At 40.4% G+C, this 18,737-nt stretch overlaps 1 protein-coding gene across 1 annotated transcript in view; it reads left to right on the forward strand.

Moving 5' to 3' along the window:
* Positions 1-18,737, forward strand: part of TRPM3 (transient receptor potential cation channel subfamily M member 3) — a 286,642-nt gene that overhangs the window by 155,944 nt on the left and 111,961 nt on the right. The window contains exons 5-6 of the mRNA XM_066181327.1: positions 1,732-1,856; positions 15,335-15,506. Of these exons, the coding sequence (XP_066037424.1) occupies positions 1,732-1,856; positions 15,335-15,506 (297 nt within the window). The remainder of the gene's footprint in view (positions 1-1,731; positions 1,857-15,334; positions 15,507-18,737) is intronic.

The raw sequence follows: 18,737 nt of genomic DNA on the forward strand, positions 1-18,737 counted from the left end.
AATTTTACGTTAAAATTACATCAGAAAAATGTACATATTGTACACTTAATGCAGTGGATTACCACAGCAACTGTAGAAATCAAACTACAGAGTTGTTTTTTTTTTAAAGAACGTACAATAACACTTGCACTTGGCAAATACATGACTGCTTTCTACCATTTTTCAAATCCTCATAGCTGCAAATGTTAAAACAACAAAAATGAACCAGGAAAGTCATCATAAATACTGTTGAAAAGGACTGTTTTTCTTGTAATCAGAAACTACCTAGATAAAACAATGTAGTTCAAGTGGCTCTCTGCCGTTTTAAAAACATACAATTCCAGAAGCGGTTCTGCAATATCAGTAATCTCTCATTGTTGTCTTTATTTTCTGGAGGAAAGCAGCTGATTGCTCTGGGACTAGATTTTCAAACTGCATAGCTTAAAATTATTTCTGAAATCATAACAATTGAGAATTTCTTGGTACAGTCTCTTTTGTTGAAGATGAATTTTAAAATTTGGTTTCTTTTAAGGAAAACTGTAAGTAAAAGGTCCTGAAATACTGCTGTTAGACTGAGAATCAGGGATGTAGGAGAGAGAGAGCAAATCTGACTATAAACTTGACTGTTTTTCAGAATATTCATGTCATGCTGGAAGTTGGTTATTCTAAACAGCAGAAATTTTTTGCAGTCTGGACAGATTTTCTGCTTTAAATCCTTTAGGCTGTTGGATCATAGCTTAATTCATAGCTGATGGCAGGTACAGGGCTGGAGTTTCTTTAACTTTCCACCACATGAAGAATACTAGACTTGAGGACGTAGAGGAACTGTTAAGTTATGGGGAGTTTTCTTCCCCTGGGTCTTTTGCAGTTCACAAAACTACAACCAAAATCCTAACAATTCTGTGACTGTAATTTCCATACAGTCATCTTGAAATCATGAAATTTGAATAATATAGAAACTGCAACTGAGAATCAGATAACATCTGCAGCCAACCAACAGGTCTGCTTCAATGCAGCCATATCCTAAAAATAATTGTTAAAAGACAGATTTTAAAAGATTATTTTATTAAAAGGAAGGAGAAATTACACTTGTCCTTTTCACTGAGATACCACTGAAACACTGCCAAAGCTAGGGTCTAGGGTAGGCAAGTAGAACTTGGAAGAGTGCTGGAGAGCAGCCGTTGTCTCTGTACTAATTTCTGTTTTCTCACTGATTCCCAGGGTGGGGTCTAATACTCTGCTGGAATCTATCTCAGGTGACTGAGTTTGTTTGGAAAGAGTGGGAAAATAGCTTAACCACAGAGTAGCATAAATAATGTTTTCACATTTCCGTCCTTGATTGGAGCATTTGTGAACAAGCTGCACTTCTGAGGGCGTTGGAGGGTGGGGGGCAGGGAGCACAATTAATTCCTATGCTTCTCTGTGCTTGGAAATACACAAATGCTTGCATGCACATGTGAGCACAAGTGCAGATATATGAGCTGCAGTCAACTGTCAACATTTCCATTCTTCTTTCTAAAGCTGTGAATTCTTTTTCTTATTACTTCATTTAGTAATTTTTGGTTTCAATAAAATAGATTCACAGAAATTAATAATAAGAAAGTATTCATAGCTTTACTTAATTGTAAGGATAGGCACAGGTATTTCCTTAAAAAAAAAAAAAAAAAAAAAAAAAGTCTATACTAAATCCATATGATATTGAACAAAAACGACATAATTATGAATTTCCCTTTTATGCTGTTTCTTTGCCAGGGGTCATTCGGCATGTTGGAGATGCCCTGAAAGATCATGCCTCAAAATCTAGAGGGAAGATCTGCACCATTGGAATCGCTCCCTGGGGAATTGTGGAAAATCAAGAGGATCTGATTGGCAAAGATGTAAGACCTAAATAGCCATAGATGACCTCCAGTATCTATAAATCTTCCGGATATTTTTCCTGTCCTCTCCATCCCTCATTTAGAAATTCATCTTAGAATCATTGTCTGCAGCAAAAAGTCAATATATACACAAGTTTTCCATTAGGGTTGATGGTGGGTTTTGACATGGCAACAGTAAAAATTCCTGCACTGTATGTTCTTTAAAAATAAATTATAAGGGCAATTCATTAAAAGCAATTCTTGAAAATATATCAAAGCTTCATCCTTAGAACTCTGTGAACCTGGAAAAGTGCTTAAGAAACACTTATTGCAAAACTTGAAATCTGATTTATTTTCAAACAATACTATGATGCATTGGTTAAATTCAAAATTGCAGGCTATCCTCCTTAGAATATATTCCCTCCCATACATTTTTATTGATGCAATTTTGAAAGATATTATTGAGTATTGTAGATAAGAGTGACCTCAAATAATTAATCTTCAGCTACTTTCTGAAGGACAGGGCTGGTGCTCCTCCTTTTTTCATACCACTCTTCTCTTTTAAAACTCTACTGTAATACAGTAAGATTAACTTCTTAATTTTAAATTCATGAGCAGCTTGTCTACGCTGGTTATTTGTTACCTGAAGCTTTACCGAACCTGTTTTTTTCTCACTTCTGTTTCATTCCTAAGAAATCTGTCAGAGAACCAGTGACTAACTGTGACTGGAAGAGATAAAGTTTTCAATCTGCATAAAGAACTTCTTTTTTGTCTTCATTAGTCTAACTCATTCTTCTCTATATTCTGTATCCGTGACCAGGTTGGGAAGGGGAAGAAGATTCAAGTATCTCTTAAGTCAGAAGAGTTACAGTGATTATGAAGAAAATTATCCAACTCGAGTTCGTGGCAATTCATTATGAAAGTATAGCTGTTAGGGGGAATTGTTTTAGCATGGAGATTTTTACTCTAATACCACACAAAGATACAGGATCAGACTTTGCCACAGTAATTCTGAGTCACTGATAAACTCTGCTGGGGTGCAGTGCAAAAGGTCATTAGCAGAAAAAGCTAAGCACAAGGATGCATTGTATCTTCTTAAAGAATTGTACATGTCATTTTCAAATAGTCTTTAGTGATTAGGTGTGGGGTTCTGGAAACATAGCAGGAAGAAGTTAAGAAAAAGATAAAATTAGTCATGAATTTTGGAACAATGCTATTCCTTTATTACTTTTTTCCTCCTGCTGCAAAGCTATCACAGTTCTCAGGTAGTCACTACCTGTTTAAGGGGATCTGGAGCCTTCTTTTGCAGAAAAAGATAAAAAAAAGAACCTGATAGCCCAGGTATTCCAGCCAAGTGGAACATCTCCTCTGACTTCTGATTTCTTTAAGCAAAACTTTCCTCTAAATATTCTTCCAATTTAACAGGAAACCAAGAAGTTCTACTGTAATTTTATTTTAAAAGTAAACAATTAAAAAACCTTCTGATTAAATTATAAAAGAATTAATACTTACTATGATCATCAGATAGAAAATGAAAAAAGTTTAATATAAAGTTACAACTATTTTGGGTCTTCTATTAACACAGACACAACTATATCAGTAGGGTTACTAATGCAATTTTAGGGACATCAATAAGGACAAAAATATTTCAAAATATGCATTTGATAGACAAAATAAAAATTATCCTCTCAACCTCCTGTCCCCTTATAGTTTTATAAAATTATTGATCAATGGCATGATGTAATGCTGAAGCACTTCTGGTTTTATCCATCTCTAATACACATGTAAATGATACTGCTTTATGCTTTACTGATATCGAATTTCATCTTCCACTTTATTGCCTCATCAAGCTGCTTTACGAAGACTGTAGTGCACTGAAATATTTGTAAGCTTTTCACCCTTTAATTAATCACAAATCCCTTACACCTATGTTGAACAGAATATAACCCAGTTTGAGGTAGCCATTTATGTCACTAAATCCTCTTAGTAAGAGTCTTCACAAAAATTACCTTTTCCTTCTCACCGTTTTCCCACCCTTCCCCTCAGCTTTCCTCAGTTACTGATGCCTCAAAGGACCTTTCCTCTTATTCAATGCATACAGTTCCTTTAGAAGTATTTGGTGAGGAGCTGTTTTGGAAGCTTTTTAAAAATCAAAGTGTGCTATATTGACTGGCTCATTAGAGCTGAATGCTGTAAAATGAACCAAGAAGGGAAATGTAAATAGTACCATAAGCATGTAAAATGAATCATCATTAAGCAAGAAACAAAGGCCACAAAGGATTGTACAAGGGGGAAGGGGGGGGGGGGGGGGGGAAGTCAACCAGTAGTAAAAGACTCAGTGAACTCTGGCATCAATGTGGATTTATGCCTATATGCATTATGTCCAGTTAAATTATGATCAGAACTAAAGAGTTATAGAAATATACCGTTCCAGCATTAGGTAGAGGAAGAAGACTGTCATAGTCATGGAGTTTGGATGGACACAGGGTGCAAAGGGGGAACTGTGGTCGTTGCACATGCCCCAGTGTATGTGTGGCCTTCCTGTGCCTCGTGGCAAATGAGGCGTGGTCAGCAGAGATGCTCCTCTGCTAATGCCTCAGCCCATTCCTGGCCTTGTGGACCCAGAAGCCATAGCTGGGGGATTTAGCTATATTTACCAGCCCATCCAAATCAGTCAGCCTTTGAGAATCCTGAGGTATCAGCAATTGATGGAGAGACGGGAAGACTGATTTTGGTGATCAGAATTCGATTTTACTCAGGTTTTCCAAGAACTTATATACCATTTCAGTAAGGTTAATAATTTCTACTACAATAATTAGGTTAAAAGATCATACAAGCAACTTACGCATTTTACAACATCTTTATCGTAGGGGGTTGACTGAATCTCTTCCCTTAAGCAGGTTTAATCCCATCTTCTCATAATCTCAAAGTTCTGTTTGTCCTTGCCATGGCATCCTAGTCATCAGACTACTATGCTAATTAAGTCTGTCTTACTCTCTGTCTTGTGTATTCCCACATCTCCCCCTTCTGTATTAACCAAAAACATTCCTTTAGTAGCTTTATCAATCAGTCTCTGCACACACTGAAGCAAGCAAGGTATGATAATTAACATAATTATTATTAAAATCATAACATGCATTCCTATTCTAAGAAAATCTTTTAGCCAAGGTGTCAAACTCCAGCCACTAAACAGGTTATCTAGCCAAAATCTAGATTCTACCTTTAGTTTAAACACACTATCCTTTAGCAGCTGAATGCTTTTATGGATAGATTCTGAGTGATCAGAAAGATTCATACAACACATTCCATTGAAATCCTCACATTCATGGCCCTGAGCAAGGAGGAGAAAATCAATGGCAGCTTGGTTTTGCAAACTGGCATGCCTTATACTGTCAACATCTGTTAATAAATTTGATAAAGCAGAGCTGGCAGCATTCGTCTGTTTTGCCAGCCAGCAGGCTACCTTATTTAATTGACTTAAGGCCTTTTTTGCAGCCAGTCCTGGCAAAAGGAAAGAGGCCCAGTTCATCTGGGTCACAGACCACATAGACAATTCATCATCACAGTATTCATCAAATGCATGCAAGCTGCACCTTATTTTGTGGGGATACTTGTGCTGTAAAATCACGGATGCATTAGGTGTCAGCACAGTCAGTCGTCCCAAACTACAGGGACCTCCCTTTCTGTGTGAAGGGATTGCTGCCCAGACCCGATCTCCACATACCAGGAACGTTCCCGGTGGCAGCCACAGAGGGGTGTTACTGGACTTAGAAGGGGTGCTAGAAGTATAATTACACCAAGAGGTCTGGTTCCTATACACAGGATGATAGGCAGAAACATCCCAAGCTTTAGACTGATTTTTTCCTGTGTAATCAAAATTGACACAAAAATCCATTTTTACAGAACCCAGGAGTTCTAATTCTTGTGGCTCCAAGGGTGTTATAGGAAGGTAAGGAGTCCACTGATCCCATGTATTAACAGGATTTGAGCTCTGTACAATGCTTTTAGTAGCTTCTGGTATTGGCCAGCTATCTAATGGCAAGCCAACTAAACAGGTTGAAAATGGATTTTCTGGGGATGCAGTAGCTAGGCATAAGGTTTCTTATTTGGTTGCATTAGACAGGGTTATCCAAACATTCGTTTTGGGTTGATCAACAGGCCATGCTGTGCTACCATGGGCAAGTAATGCTAATAAGTATAGCATCTGATTCAAACCCATGGTGTTTTGCTTGTTTGTTTTGATCTATGTTGTGGAGAGAAAAAGATTCTTTTCAGCATATCCCCTTTTTAAAAGATCAGTCAAATATAAGGCACTCACTTAATTGTTTTGTCTGCATTCCAGTTTGCAAATATGGCTATTTTCAGATTTCCTCAATACTTGCCTCCTGAGAGTAGGGAGGTGAGGACTATCTTTTTCTTGTGGCCTGCTATAATTAAAGTTTCAATGGCTGTATACCTGAATTACACCAAAAGGACTCTGTAATATCTCTAGTTTTCACACCCTTTATACTGACACAAAACCCAAAGTTCACAGTTTTCTAGGTAGGACAAAAGATGGCATCAGCTGCAGTCCGGGTGGGGTTCCTCCTCTTTCTCATCTCCTGTGGGCTCGGTGGTGTCGGCTGCTGGTAGAGGTTCTCGGAAAGGCTTCATGTTCTTTGCAGGAATCCAGCAAGGTCTTCATTTTGAGGAGATACAAGCAAAGCCCCTCCCCCAAGTGATCAAAGGGTAAGGGCCCAGGATTTTACCAGATTCTGGGTCACGGATTAGTACTGGTGGCTTTTCCTTGCAGGAAAGTGATGTGGATGATGCAAAATGCCTAGTCATAGGGGGATTTAAGTTTGCCATTGAACAGTTTAAGAAATTAAAAACATATAGGGCTTTGCATAGCCTTTCAGCGGGGGTGTCTCCAGCTCCCCCCTTTTGTTGTACCAGAAGGCATTTGAGGGTGCCATGGGCACGCTCTATAATGGACTGCCCTGTGGATGAGCATGGTATGCTTTTTTTGTGGGTGATACCCCATAAGGAGAAAAAATCTGCAACTCTGCGGGAAATGTATGCAGGTCCATTGTCTGTCTTAATCTGTTGGGGGATTCCTAATGTAGCAAAGGCAGCAGCGAAGTGACACATCCTTCGCTGTCTCTCCTGTGTGAGCTGAGGCAAACAGAGCACCTGAATATGTGTCAAGAGAAGCATGCACAAATTTCAAGTGGCCAAATTCAGGAAAGTGTGTTACATCTGTTTGCCAAATCTGTAGGCTTTGTAAACCTCTTGGGTTGACTCCTCTGTTCACATTAGGAAGGGTGCAATGCTGACAGTCAGGACATGTGGCAATGATACTAGAGGCCTGAGCTGGAGTTAATTCAAAAAGTCTTATTAGAGCTCCAGCATTCTGATGGGAAAAGGCATGGCTCAGCCTGGCTTGCTCTATTTTGTTTGGTAAAACATGCTGCATAATATGCATAACAAAATAAGGAGCCATCCTTTTGTCTAACAGAGTAACCAGCAGTTTCAACCAGGAAAAAAAAGAGTGTCACCTCTAACATTTTTCAAAACAGAATTCTCTGCTCTTTGAACTGTACCTGAAACATATGCGGAGTCAGTAACCAGATTAAAAGGCGTACTGAACTTCTGAAACACTCTGACCACAGCGGCTAATTCAACTATTTGTGGAGACCCTTCAACAACAGCAATATCAGATTGCCAGGTTCCAGTTAAAGAATCCTTCCATACAGTCACTGATTTATGGGTTTTCCCAGAACCAGCTGTGAATATTGTGATAGCTCGCAAAGGAGTCTCACTTCTCTTTGGCTTAGGGAGTAAGTTAAAAGAAAAACTTAACAATTTGTGTTTGGGTGGATGGATAGATATCTGTCCTGGGTAATCTCCTAAAGCAATTCGCAATTTTTCAGACGTCTGTAGCAACCAATTCAAATAAAACGTAGTGAGAGGCAGAAAGATACAATCAAAATCTTTCCCAGCCAAGGAGGTCAGCCTTTCACGAGCCTTGATAATCAACATGGCCATAAGTTCATCCTGCATGGAAATAGTCTTGGGCATGTTATTAGGCAAAAAGACCCACTCGGTGATTAGTAAAGGGTCTGCTTTTTCTAAGTCCCACTGAAATATTAAGGCATGGGGTTGCTTGCTGGGGTTCAGAATGATTAACCACAATGGCAGTTCAGGGGCCTAAGGGGCTGATTGTCTCTGAGAGATAGCATCAACCACTTTCTGAAACACAATCTGTGCTTCTTTCTTTAAATGCCTAGGTGATAAAAGGTCGGGCTCTCCCCCCAGGAGGGCAAACAATGGCTTCAAATCTGCATTTGAAATCCCAAGCAGGGGACGAACCCAATTTATCGTTCCCACCAGTTTCTGTGCATCATGTAAAGTTTTGATTTCAGTTGAAATATGCAAGGGTTGTGCCGAAATAGAATGCATGCCTATTCGCCAGCCCAAATATTTCCAGGGAGATGTCTTTTGAACCTTTTCAGAAGCAATGGTAAGGCCCGCTGATGTAACAGCTTGGCAGACCGCTCGCATTGCTTCCTCCACACGAACCACAGTTTCTGCAGAGATGAGGATAATATCCATATAATGATACAACAGAACATCAGGCATTCTTTCCCGTACTGGACTCAGAATTTTTGCCACATACCATATGGTGGGGCTGTCTCGCAGTCCTTGAGGAAGCACCAACCAATGATATCGATCAAGTGGTGCCTGCATATTAGTGCTTGGCACAGAAAAGCTAAATTTGGGTGCATTGTCTGCATGCAGCGGAATATCAAAAAAGCAATCCTTTAAATCAATCAGTATTAGATGCCAATTTCTAGGGATCATGGAAGGAGAAGGAAGCCCCGGTTGTAGGGGCCCCGTTCCCTCAATTGCCTCATTTATTTTCCTCAAGTCATGCAACAGCCTCCACCCCCCAGACCGTTTTTTAATTACAAACACAGGTGAATTCCAAGGACTATTACATGGGGTTATATGTCCCTTTTTTAGCTGTTCTTGTACAAGTTCCTTTAATATGCGCAGTTTTTCTAATGACACGGGCCATTGATCTACCCAGACTGGATCAGAGTTTTTCCAAGTCAGTTTGGGGGTGTCGCGCACGCCAATGACCCTTAGGCAAAATTTGAATGCATAAAAATTCCCCACTGAGATAAACCATCTCTCCCCCACAAGATCAGCGGTGCAGACACCCCAAAGGGTCTGACAGTAGCTACCCTTCCCTCAGGCCCTGTAATTTGCACCAGGTGTTGGCTCTGATGGCTTTGACTGTTCCCACCCACCCCTGAAAGGACTTGGGGGACCGGCATTAATGGCCACTCATTAGGCCATTGATTTCGAGAGATAAGACTAAAATCTGCGCTGGTATCAGTAAGTCTGGTTAAAATTAACTCCTTGCCTTTCAGAGACACTTTGCATTGGCATGTGGGACACTGAGAAGTGATCCGTTGTGTCCAGAAAATCTGCGGTACCCCTGTAAAACCAAACTCGCCTCCCCTCTGTGTAGCTATCAGGAATGCGGACAAGGGAGCTGCTGGGAAAAGCATAAGCTGAGCAATTTTGCTGCCTGCGGGGATCATGCAGGGGGCCTATGGAGTCCAAGCCATAATTTTTATTTCCCCAACTGTATCAGAGTCAATGACTCCTGGCAAAACAAACGGTCCTGTCACTGAGGTAGAAGATCTACCTAAAAGGAAAGCATGGTCACCTGGTGGTAAAGGACCACAAATCCCTGTGGGGAGACTAAATACGGAGCTGTTGGTTAACGTTACCGTTTTACTGGTTGGTACGTCCAACCCGGCGCTTCCTGGAGTGGCTGCCCGTAGTTCTGCGATGGTCCGGGTGGCGGGGGCAGGGCTGGCTGGAAGCTGGAGGTTGTCTCTGGCAGCTGTGGCTGGGAAGGTTGTGGAACTTGTGTCTTCACGAGTCGCTATCCCGCGCTGCAAGATGAGTTTCCCTGCAAAGACTGGCCATTTTTGTGAAATTTAAAGCGACAGGAATTAGCAAAGTACGGACCTTTCTGGCAGCGAGGGCATACACTCGCTGTCTCTGCTTTTTGCGCCTTTCGGCAGTCTTTTTTAATGTGCCTGGGCTCCCCGCAGCCGAAACAAACCGACTGCTTTCCAGGCAATATTTTCAAAGCGGCAAAGGCATTGGCTATACCTTGCCCCACGGCTTGGTAAGTTACTGCTGTTGTGTGCTGCAATGTCCCCAGGTGATTGCAAGCCTCAATCATTTGGAGCAGTGTGGGCTCAGGTTCTGGGGGTAGGGTTTTCAAAAGGTGTTTGCAACCCTCATTAGCATTCTCAACAGAAAGTTTTAGTAGTATAACTTCCCTGGCCTGATCATTATCAATTTGTCTTTCCAGAGTTTATTTCAGTCTGTCCACAAACGGCATATAGGGTTCTTGTGGAGCTTGCTTAATATTTCTGAAGGATTGTTGCGGGGTTTTGGCATCAGGCACTTTGAGAAATGCATACCTAACTGCCTTAGTGATCCCCTCCAGGGCTTCCCCCGGTAAGGCAGCCTGGCCATTAGGATCAGTATGCGCCCCCTCGCCAGCCAATTGGTCAATAGTTAAGGCAGCCAGGGCTTGGGTTGTGTGCCGTGCACATGTTAAAATTAAGTTTTCCAGCCTTTTTTCCATTGTGCCATGAATATTGCATATTGCATTGGGGTGAGAAAAAGGTTTGCCAAGAATTTAACATCATGAGGAGTCATCAGGTGGGTAGTGAAGGTTGCTCTTAGTAAATTACTGAAGTAAGGGGATCCCAGACCATATTCTGTCACTGTACGGCGCAGTTCCTTAATTTCTGAGTGGCCTAAGGGCTCCCATCGTGTATTACCCCCCCTCGGGCCGAGTTGCATGGGGGCTACAAAGATTTCTGCCGCAGTTTCAAAGTCTCTGTCCTTAAGGGCTTTCATTTTTATCTATAACCAATTGTTATGCATATTTGGAGGGAATAGGTCCAGATCTTTTTCGGCTGGGGTCTAAAGATTCTCCGTCGCTACTAGAGTCACTGTCCACATCCACATAATCAATTAACATTCGGCGGCTCTGGGGTCGCTGGTGGGATAGCGGCAAGGCTACAGGTGGCATCTGTGCTCTGTCCCTGGCTTTCGCCAGGGAGGGGGTGCGGATGGGAGAGGGAGAGTGGGACCTGGGCCAGTGGGGGTTTAACATGGCTGCAGGGGCCATCTCTGCGGTTGCCTCGCAGGTTACCTCACTTACCCCTTCTTTTTTAATCGCGTCCACGACCGCCCTCCAAGCAGGGAGCTGGCGAAGCTCTGGCTCACAGCCAGGCAGTGTAGCCAGGTCATAGAGTTTTACACCGACCTTGTCCGAGGAGCAGAGAGTAAAAATAGAAGAAAGGGTGGTATTGGGGAATATGCGTGACACCCATTGTAGAAGTGACTTAAGGTCCCTCTTAGGGATGGAGGATCCATGCTTGCTTATGAGGTGTAGCATGGTTTCATAGACGTCTTTCTCGGTGGGCATTCCCTGTCCCATATTTTTAGTTTCCTTAGCTCACCTGTCATGTTGCAGCGTACAGGGATTGTGGGCCCAAACGCGGTTCTTTCACCGTCACGATCAGTTCCAGGGGCATCGCCAATTGCTGTCAGATAGCCGGTTCTTCTCCAGTCACACGGAGCACCAATTATCAGAAATTGATGGTGAGACGGGAAGACTGATTCGGTGATCAGAATTCGATTTTACTCAGGTTTTCCAAAAACTTATATACCATTTCAGTAAGGTTAGTAATTTCTACTACAGTAATTAGGTTAAAAGATCATACAAACAACTTATGCATTTTACAACATCTTTATCATAGGGGGTTGGTTGAATCTCTTCCCTTAAACAGGTTTAATCCCATCTTCTCATAATCTCAAAGTTCTGTTTGCCCTTGCCATGGCATCCTAGTCATCAGACTAGCTATGCTAATTAAGTCTGTCTTACTCTCTCTCTTGTGTATTCCCACACTGAGGGACTTCCTCATAGCCATACAAAAAAACTGACCAAATTAAAGAAATATTACTGCTGTTTGCTGTTTGTTATATTGTGCTGATTAAAGTTCCCTAAAGACACGTCTTACTCCAGTGCTATAAAAGCAATATAGCAGAAAGTAGTGCAACTCTTAACAGTCTCAGTTTCTAATTTAAAAACAAAGGACACAAGGGAGTTAGTTGCCTTATTTCCCCATATTTTCTGATAGAATTGAGAAAGTAAAGTGGCTTGCTCCGTCTGGTAGAAAACTCTGATTACAAACAAGTTTCTTCCTACACACAGAGCTATTCTCTATTCCAAAACAGTACACTTTGTAAGTTATTGTAGTGTGCATGTCTTTACTTTCAGGGTCTGTTCCATTCTCATTTGACTTTAATTCCAAATCACCTCAGTAGAAGACTGGAGGTGAAGATAAGGACTGGCGTATTTGTAGCATATGTGGAGAATTTAGACCATGATACTTCCAGGAACTTCTGAATTAAATCAGGAAATACTCTGTTCCCTGGTGTGCTCCAGAGCAACAGGGCTGCAGAAATGGCATGATTTGAACAACAGCTGCTGCCCCTTGAGAAGAAAAGCATGCATCTCTTTCTTTTTCCATCACTACTTTGACCTCACTGCTTGTCTCAAATTCTTTGCATCCACATAGATTGCTCAAATTCATGCACTGGTTCACATGGCACTTGCAGGCTTGTTGTCATGGTGAGTTACCCTGAGAGTTTTTTCAAGCGCTGTTTCTATGTTGAGTGTCACATGCCTATAGGGAATCTAAAGAGAACAACAATGCTTTTCACTCAATCTTGCTGCCACCTTAGGGTGCAAAGGCAAGGGCTGAGGTCAGCCCAGCCACTCACCACTTGACAGAATTCTCTCAGCCCATGCAGCATGAGTACTTCTCCACAGCATGGCTGCTGTCACATTCATTGAACTGTATTTGGAGGGACTGTCTTGAGCAGAAATTATTCCTTTCAGTTCTGCAGAGGAAGATGTTAAGGGACATTATTCCCTACTCTCCCTATTCTCTGCGCAAGGTTGGATGGGACTTTGAGCATTCTTGTCTAGTGGAGGGTGTCCCTGCACATGGTGGGAGATCTTTAAGGTCAACTGGGTGATCTTTAAGGTCACTTCCAGCCTAAAGCATCATATGATTCTATGGCTGTAAAAAGAGGATGAGAAGACAGCTTAAACTTAAAGTTTTTTCCGGCTGTTTAACTTGCCTGTAAAATGCAAGGGGTTGAAAAGAACAGAGGAACGGAAATGGAAAGAGTCAGAAATCAAAAATCTGCTGAATGTTGTGGAAGAGCAAGTCACCTCAAGGAAGTAGCCTCAAAGTCTAGGATGTTCTTACCTTCCTGAAGATTTTGTTTATCATTTTCTCAGGAAGAGTCTAACAGTGTGGTTTGAAAAATTATTTTGTTAAAAAAATAATTCAGATGTTGAATTGTGTATGCTGTGAACAGTTCAACTGAAAATAGTTGTAGTCTCATTTTCACATCCATAAAATTTATTAATAATCTAACTCATCTTGTAGTTAAATGCATGACAAAATCATAGCCTTCTAATCTCTCCTGCAGCACCATTATTGAGTTAATATATGAAGGCTTCAGTGCTGCAACTCATTAGAACTGCAGATCAAGCTGTCACAGTTAGAAGGGTTTGAGCTGTAGCTCTCAGGAGCAAACAAAAGCTGTCAGTAGAATTGTCTGCACAGTGGCCTGTATTCATACGATGAATGGGCAACTCAAGGAATTCCTCTGCTGCAAGGCCTTGCTGGTGTCCATTTATAGAGAGATGGGGTGGGTATCAGTTTAAAAGTTCTGCGCTGTTTTAATTTGATTTTATTTGATTCTTAGGGATGTGAGAAAGAACCTGCCTTTTCTTTCTGACAGTGACATGGGGTACATGCTTTCCATATCTGTAGAAGCTAGCTATTAAACACATTCCAGCAGTGTATTGATATTTGCTGTCACATGGAGCTGTAGAATAAATTGTTATGAATGAGGCACCAAAAGAACCAACATAAAAAAAATATAAGTCAGAGCTATGGCCTGCTCTCACAGAGTGTAATGTACTGCCCTGCTGTTGGCCAGCTGCCCTCTAGGTCTTCCCAGACCTATTCCCTCCCTTTTGAAGGATGAAGAGCTTACAAAGTATCCTTTGCTTGGTAATTTATAACAACAAAAAAGTCTATGTATTTCTTCTTGCTGGCTAAGAATTGATCAAAGTTAGGCAGACATTCACAAGGGAAAATACTGTGTATAGAGAGATCTCTGGCTAAAGAATTGCTAGCACATATTATTTTTAAAGAATTGTGTCTCAATTAGAGATTTCTTTAGAATTACAGAGCGAGAAGAGCTTATGAATAAATGAATAATTTATTATATTTCTGTCTGCAAACATTTATGTCAAATTTTGAATGTACATATTTGTGCATTAAAAGCACAAGACCTGAAAAATGAACCACGTCAGAACTCTGAAGAATATTCCTTGCAAATGAAAGATAACCAAACTGAGTTTTCTAACAAGTCATTACAGCATTTCTTCAGCTAGGACTTCTGTTTACAGATTTTTAAGTTTTGTCTCTCCAAAAAGACAAGACATACATAAGAAAGGCAGGGAAAAGTATAGCTAGAAAACCTTTGAAGTATCAGTCAGGATGCCTTGACACAACACCAATTCTCCTGCCATGTTAGTACAGTTTTCCTTATGTCAATAGGCACTCACCTAAGCAGCTGAGTGCTAAATGTGGTCCCATGCTATTATGCAGTCTGTCAGGTGGAAGTGAGTGGGGTAACTCTGGGGCAATTTACTCAGTCTGCTGCACCTTTCTCCTGATGAAATCAAATCAAAGGAACTGAAGCAAACTCCCCACTGAACAGAAACTTTCTTAAGCTGTTGTGAACACAAACAACTGTCCTTTTACTGATGCTAGGAGTGGGCCAATAGTTTTTCCAAGAAAATTGAAAATGTGGTGTAATATCATGTGTACACCTTTCCAAGAGTGGAACTCACCTGTACTGGTGTGTCTCCAGTGCTGGTGGTTCTGGATGAGCCAACACTGGAGGCATGATGCTGGGTGGGGTCTGTGAAAGAAGAATCGAAGAATTTGGTCAGGGCAAGGTGAGACTTAACAGCAATGCTCTAGATAGTCAGCACAGATAGGATATACAGTGTGTGTAAATGGTCATCCAGACCTCTGGAGCACTGGATTTTGAAGGAAGCAAGGGACATTGATACTATTGAAACAGATTACCATGGAAAATCCTTTAAGCCATATCTGCATCTGAATGGGCAGTGTTAAGGTCTTTTTTACTTTACACATAAAAGACAATAATACTCAATTGCAGTACCTGAATTTTGATTTTTTCTTTTGTTTCATTTTGTCAGCTCGTAACTGATCTAGTTCATCTTGTAACTGATTTAGTTCAAAGGCTCTTTTCTGTTTAGTGTACCCTCTTTTTGCTCTGTCTCTAAAACGCAGGTGGTCCGACCCTACCAGACAATGTCCAATCCCATGAGCAAGCTGACAGTGCTGAACAGCATGCATTCTCATTTTATTTTGGCTGACAATGGTACTACTGGTAAATATGGAGCAGAGGTAAAGCTTCGTAGACACCTGGAAAAGCACATCTCACTTCAGAAGATAAATACAAGTGAGTAACATGTTGCTTTATAATTACAATAACCACTTAGTATAAAGAAGCAGTAATTCTAGGGGAGCATATCTGGGGGAGTAGTTCTCTTGTCTGTGGTGACCATGAGCTAAGGAAAGCAAATAATGATGAACAAAGATAATAAAATTTTGCTATAGAGTGCAGTGGGTAAACCACAAATTGGTTTCTGCTAAGTTTCAAGCAGTATTTGATGAGGTTCAGATTCCACTCAGGTGTTTGGTAGCCTCTCTTCCTTAGAACTGTGTACAATTAGGTTCTCCCTTGAAATTAGTACAGTTAAAGAAAAGGGTGACAAAACATAAGGGAGAGTTTTTTATTATAAATGTCTTGCAGATTGAAGAAACACTGATATTTATAGGCAGTGGGAGTGTTCCACAGTAGTGCTACTATACCTTTGCACTGTGTTTATTAGTTTCTCCTAGGCAGCTGTCATTAGCCAAAGCCAGAAGCTGAGTTAGGAGATTGGGTGTTCCTTCCTCTTCATCTTTTGCAACCCTGATGATTACCACATCATGACCAGACTGAAGCGTCAGTTTTTTCTCTCAAAGTTACATTTTTCTTTTTATGGACCACTTTCCTATCTAAAAGAAAAAAATAGTCACCTTAGTAAGAACTTCTGCATGGATAAAATATGATATCTCAATACTAGTATTATTTCTGTAGTATACCCACGCTTGATGCCTGATGTAGTGTACACATGCTTAGAGATGGGGACCTAATTTCAATTCTCTTTTTGGTCTCACTAACAAACATCAGTGTTGTACCTCCATAAGATTTCTTTAGGAATGAAAACAGATCTAGTTTTTAAAAAATGATCATATGCAGCCTTTCTGCTAATAACTCTCTTGAAACATGCAGTTTTGAGGAATGATGAAACTTTTTGTGACATAGGCACATGAAACTGGAATGAGACTAGGAAAAGCATTTAGCTCTCAGACATCAGATGACAAGGAATTACAGGCTGGTCTAATTGGGTGAACATAACCTAGAATGTTATTCATACTTGATAAAGTTTTCTGTATGATGAATATAATCTGTGCTTAAATTAAAATGATGTGCCTCTTACAGCCTTCAACACAACTGCATGAACTCCAGTCTCGACAGGCTTATTGTTTTTAGGATTTCACAGTTAGATTGCTTTTTCTAAGGGAACACTATGTAGATATGCACAACATGTGTGCATCATAAGCAGCGGGTGCATGTCTGGGACTTTGCTTATCAGATGAAGATAGTATAATCCAATCCTATCTTGACCAGCAACAAAAAGGCACATTTGAAAATGACATATCATGAAAATACATAAAATTGTGGCATAAATAGAAGTTATTTTAAAGGTATCCAAAAGAAAAGTGTGAGTTTTTGAAGTTTACAGCACAACGTTTTGGTGGCAAAATCTTATCTTAAAAAATAAATCTCTTTAGAGAGATTTAACTTAATTCAGATTTGGTCAAGGGGCTTATCTTTTAAAAAGTGACTGATGGATGAAACAACAGTCTTTGGTGGTTCAAATCAAATGCTTTCCTGACTTCTTCAAACGTCTACAAAAGATGAAGAATTTATCTTCTCTGGTTTCTTTCTGCAGTACCCCCCACACAAAAGTAAGCATCCTCTTTTTCACTTTCCTCTGTGACAGAGACTCTCTACCATTTAATCACTCCCTCCCTCTCTCTCTACTACACACAAAGATACTTGCATCTTACAACACTTCCTCAAAATAGAAATGTGAAAAAATTGTTCAAAAAGAGGGCTGCCAATAAGATTTGTACATCTTGGTTCAGTGACATCCAGAATGTTTCTGCAACAATTTGTTTTTCCTTGCTTTAAAAAGAGGTTGACTGAGTCCTGCCCACCCTCTAGTTATTAGGAAGTTGACCATATGGATGAGAAAGACCACCTGCCTTTTTGGGTCAGCCAAACAGATGGCAAATTTCTTATGCTTTTCTTTATCCTTATTTATAGCAGAGTAATGTAGATCCTTTATCCTGTGCATGACAGGGCATTGCTGCCAAGGGATTTTTATCCAAATGGGAGTCTGTGCAGCCATGCATGTATGTCTTTACTTACCGTATTCCAGTTGCAAGCATGTGAGTGGGGGTAAACACTGACAGCATCACAGTTTTCTTTGTGGGTGAGTCAAGAGAAGGTGCAATTGTTAGTTAATCACTAAAAAAAAGAGTCTGCTCTAGAAAACAGAACAGATTTAGGAACTTGTAAACAATTGATAACTTTTTGTTTAACAGCCTGCCCCTCGACAATAGCGCTGAAAGTAGATTTTATCCTTATTTTTAAGCCTGCCTGAGTTTTACATGCTAGGCTTGTCATTTCTTCTTATTTATTTTCCTTTGCTTTAGCTATGTCTTTCTCCACTGCAATGATAGCTATTCTGGATATTTGGGGGTCACATACTGTTCACAAAGGGAAGCTTTAAACTTGTTCTCACATATTAAAGACACGTAAAAAGGCATTCCCTTCAAATAGACTAGGACAGTGGCAGTCTCTTTTATAAAATTTAAGACTAAATTAGGTAATTAAATATGTCAGATAATTCTGAAAGTCTCAGCTGGTTTTGTTCCTAATGTGGCATCATTCTCAGTTATTCAGCAGTATCTAATTTCCTGAATAAGTGTACTATTAAATAAGATTTAGAACAGGGATAATAATAAGTAGAAGAAGAATAAGAAAAATCTCCAATTATGCCCCTTATGAACACTAGGGAAAATATTTTACGGGGTATTCTGTTTCCATTACCTTTTTAGATTTTACTGCTTGTACTGCTCTTGTTTTGTCCTCAGAAAATACTCAGGAGCTAAAAAATGCTTTTCAGACAAGCAGAGGGTGACATTTGTAGCCCTGAGCCTATAGGTTCAGCATAGAGCCACTCAGCTGTGCAATTGCCTAGAGGTCAATTTGATGCTTTAATGCTCTGCACAGGTTTTTCTTATTTTCACAAAGGAGTACTATTTTAACGCAGCCCAGCAACCACCTCTTTTAGTGAGCCTCAAGTTATCTCAAAGTCTTGGAGTCTCAAAGTGCTTCATTTTTTAGCATGAAATGTTGAAAGTAAGAAGAACTTTTCCAAAAGCATTTCAAGATCAAAAGGAAATATTCCAAGTGATCTGATCAGAAATGTTTCTGGTCTCCAATTCACATAAATTTTTGGGCCTTGGACTTTTTGCAGAATTTTCAAGGCACAGAGTTCATTTGAAGACA

Source organism: Chamaea fasciata, unplaced genomic scaffold (genome assembly GCF_029207755.1).
Source record: "Chamaea fasciata isolate MVZ Bird 193981 ecotype frontalis unplaced genomic scaffold, bChaFas1.0.hap1 SCAF_4, whole genome shotgun sequence".
In the NCBI taxonomy this organism is placed as follows: Eukaryota; Metazoa; Chordata; class Aves; order Passeriformes; family Sylviidae; genus Chamaea; species Chamaea fasciata.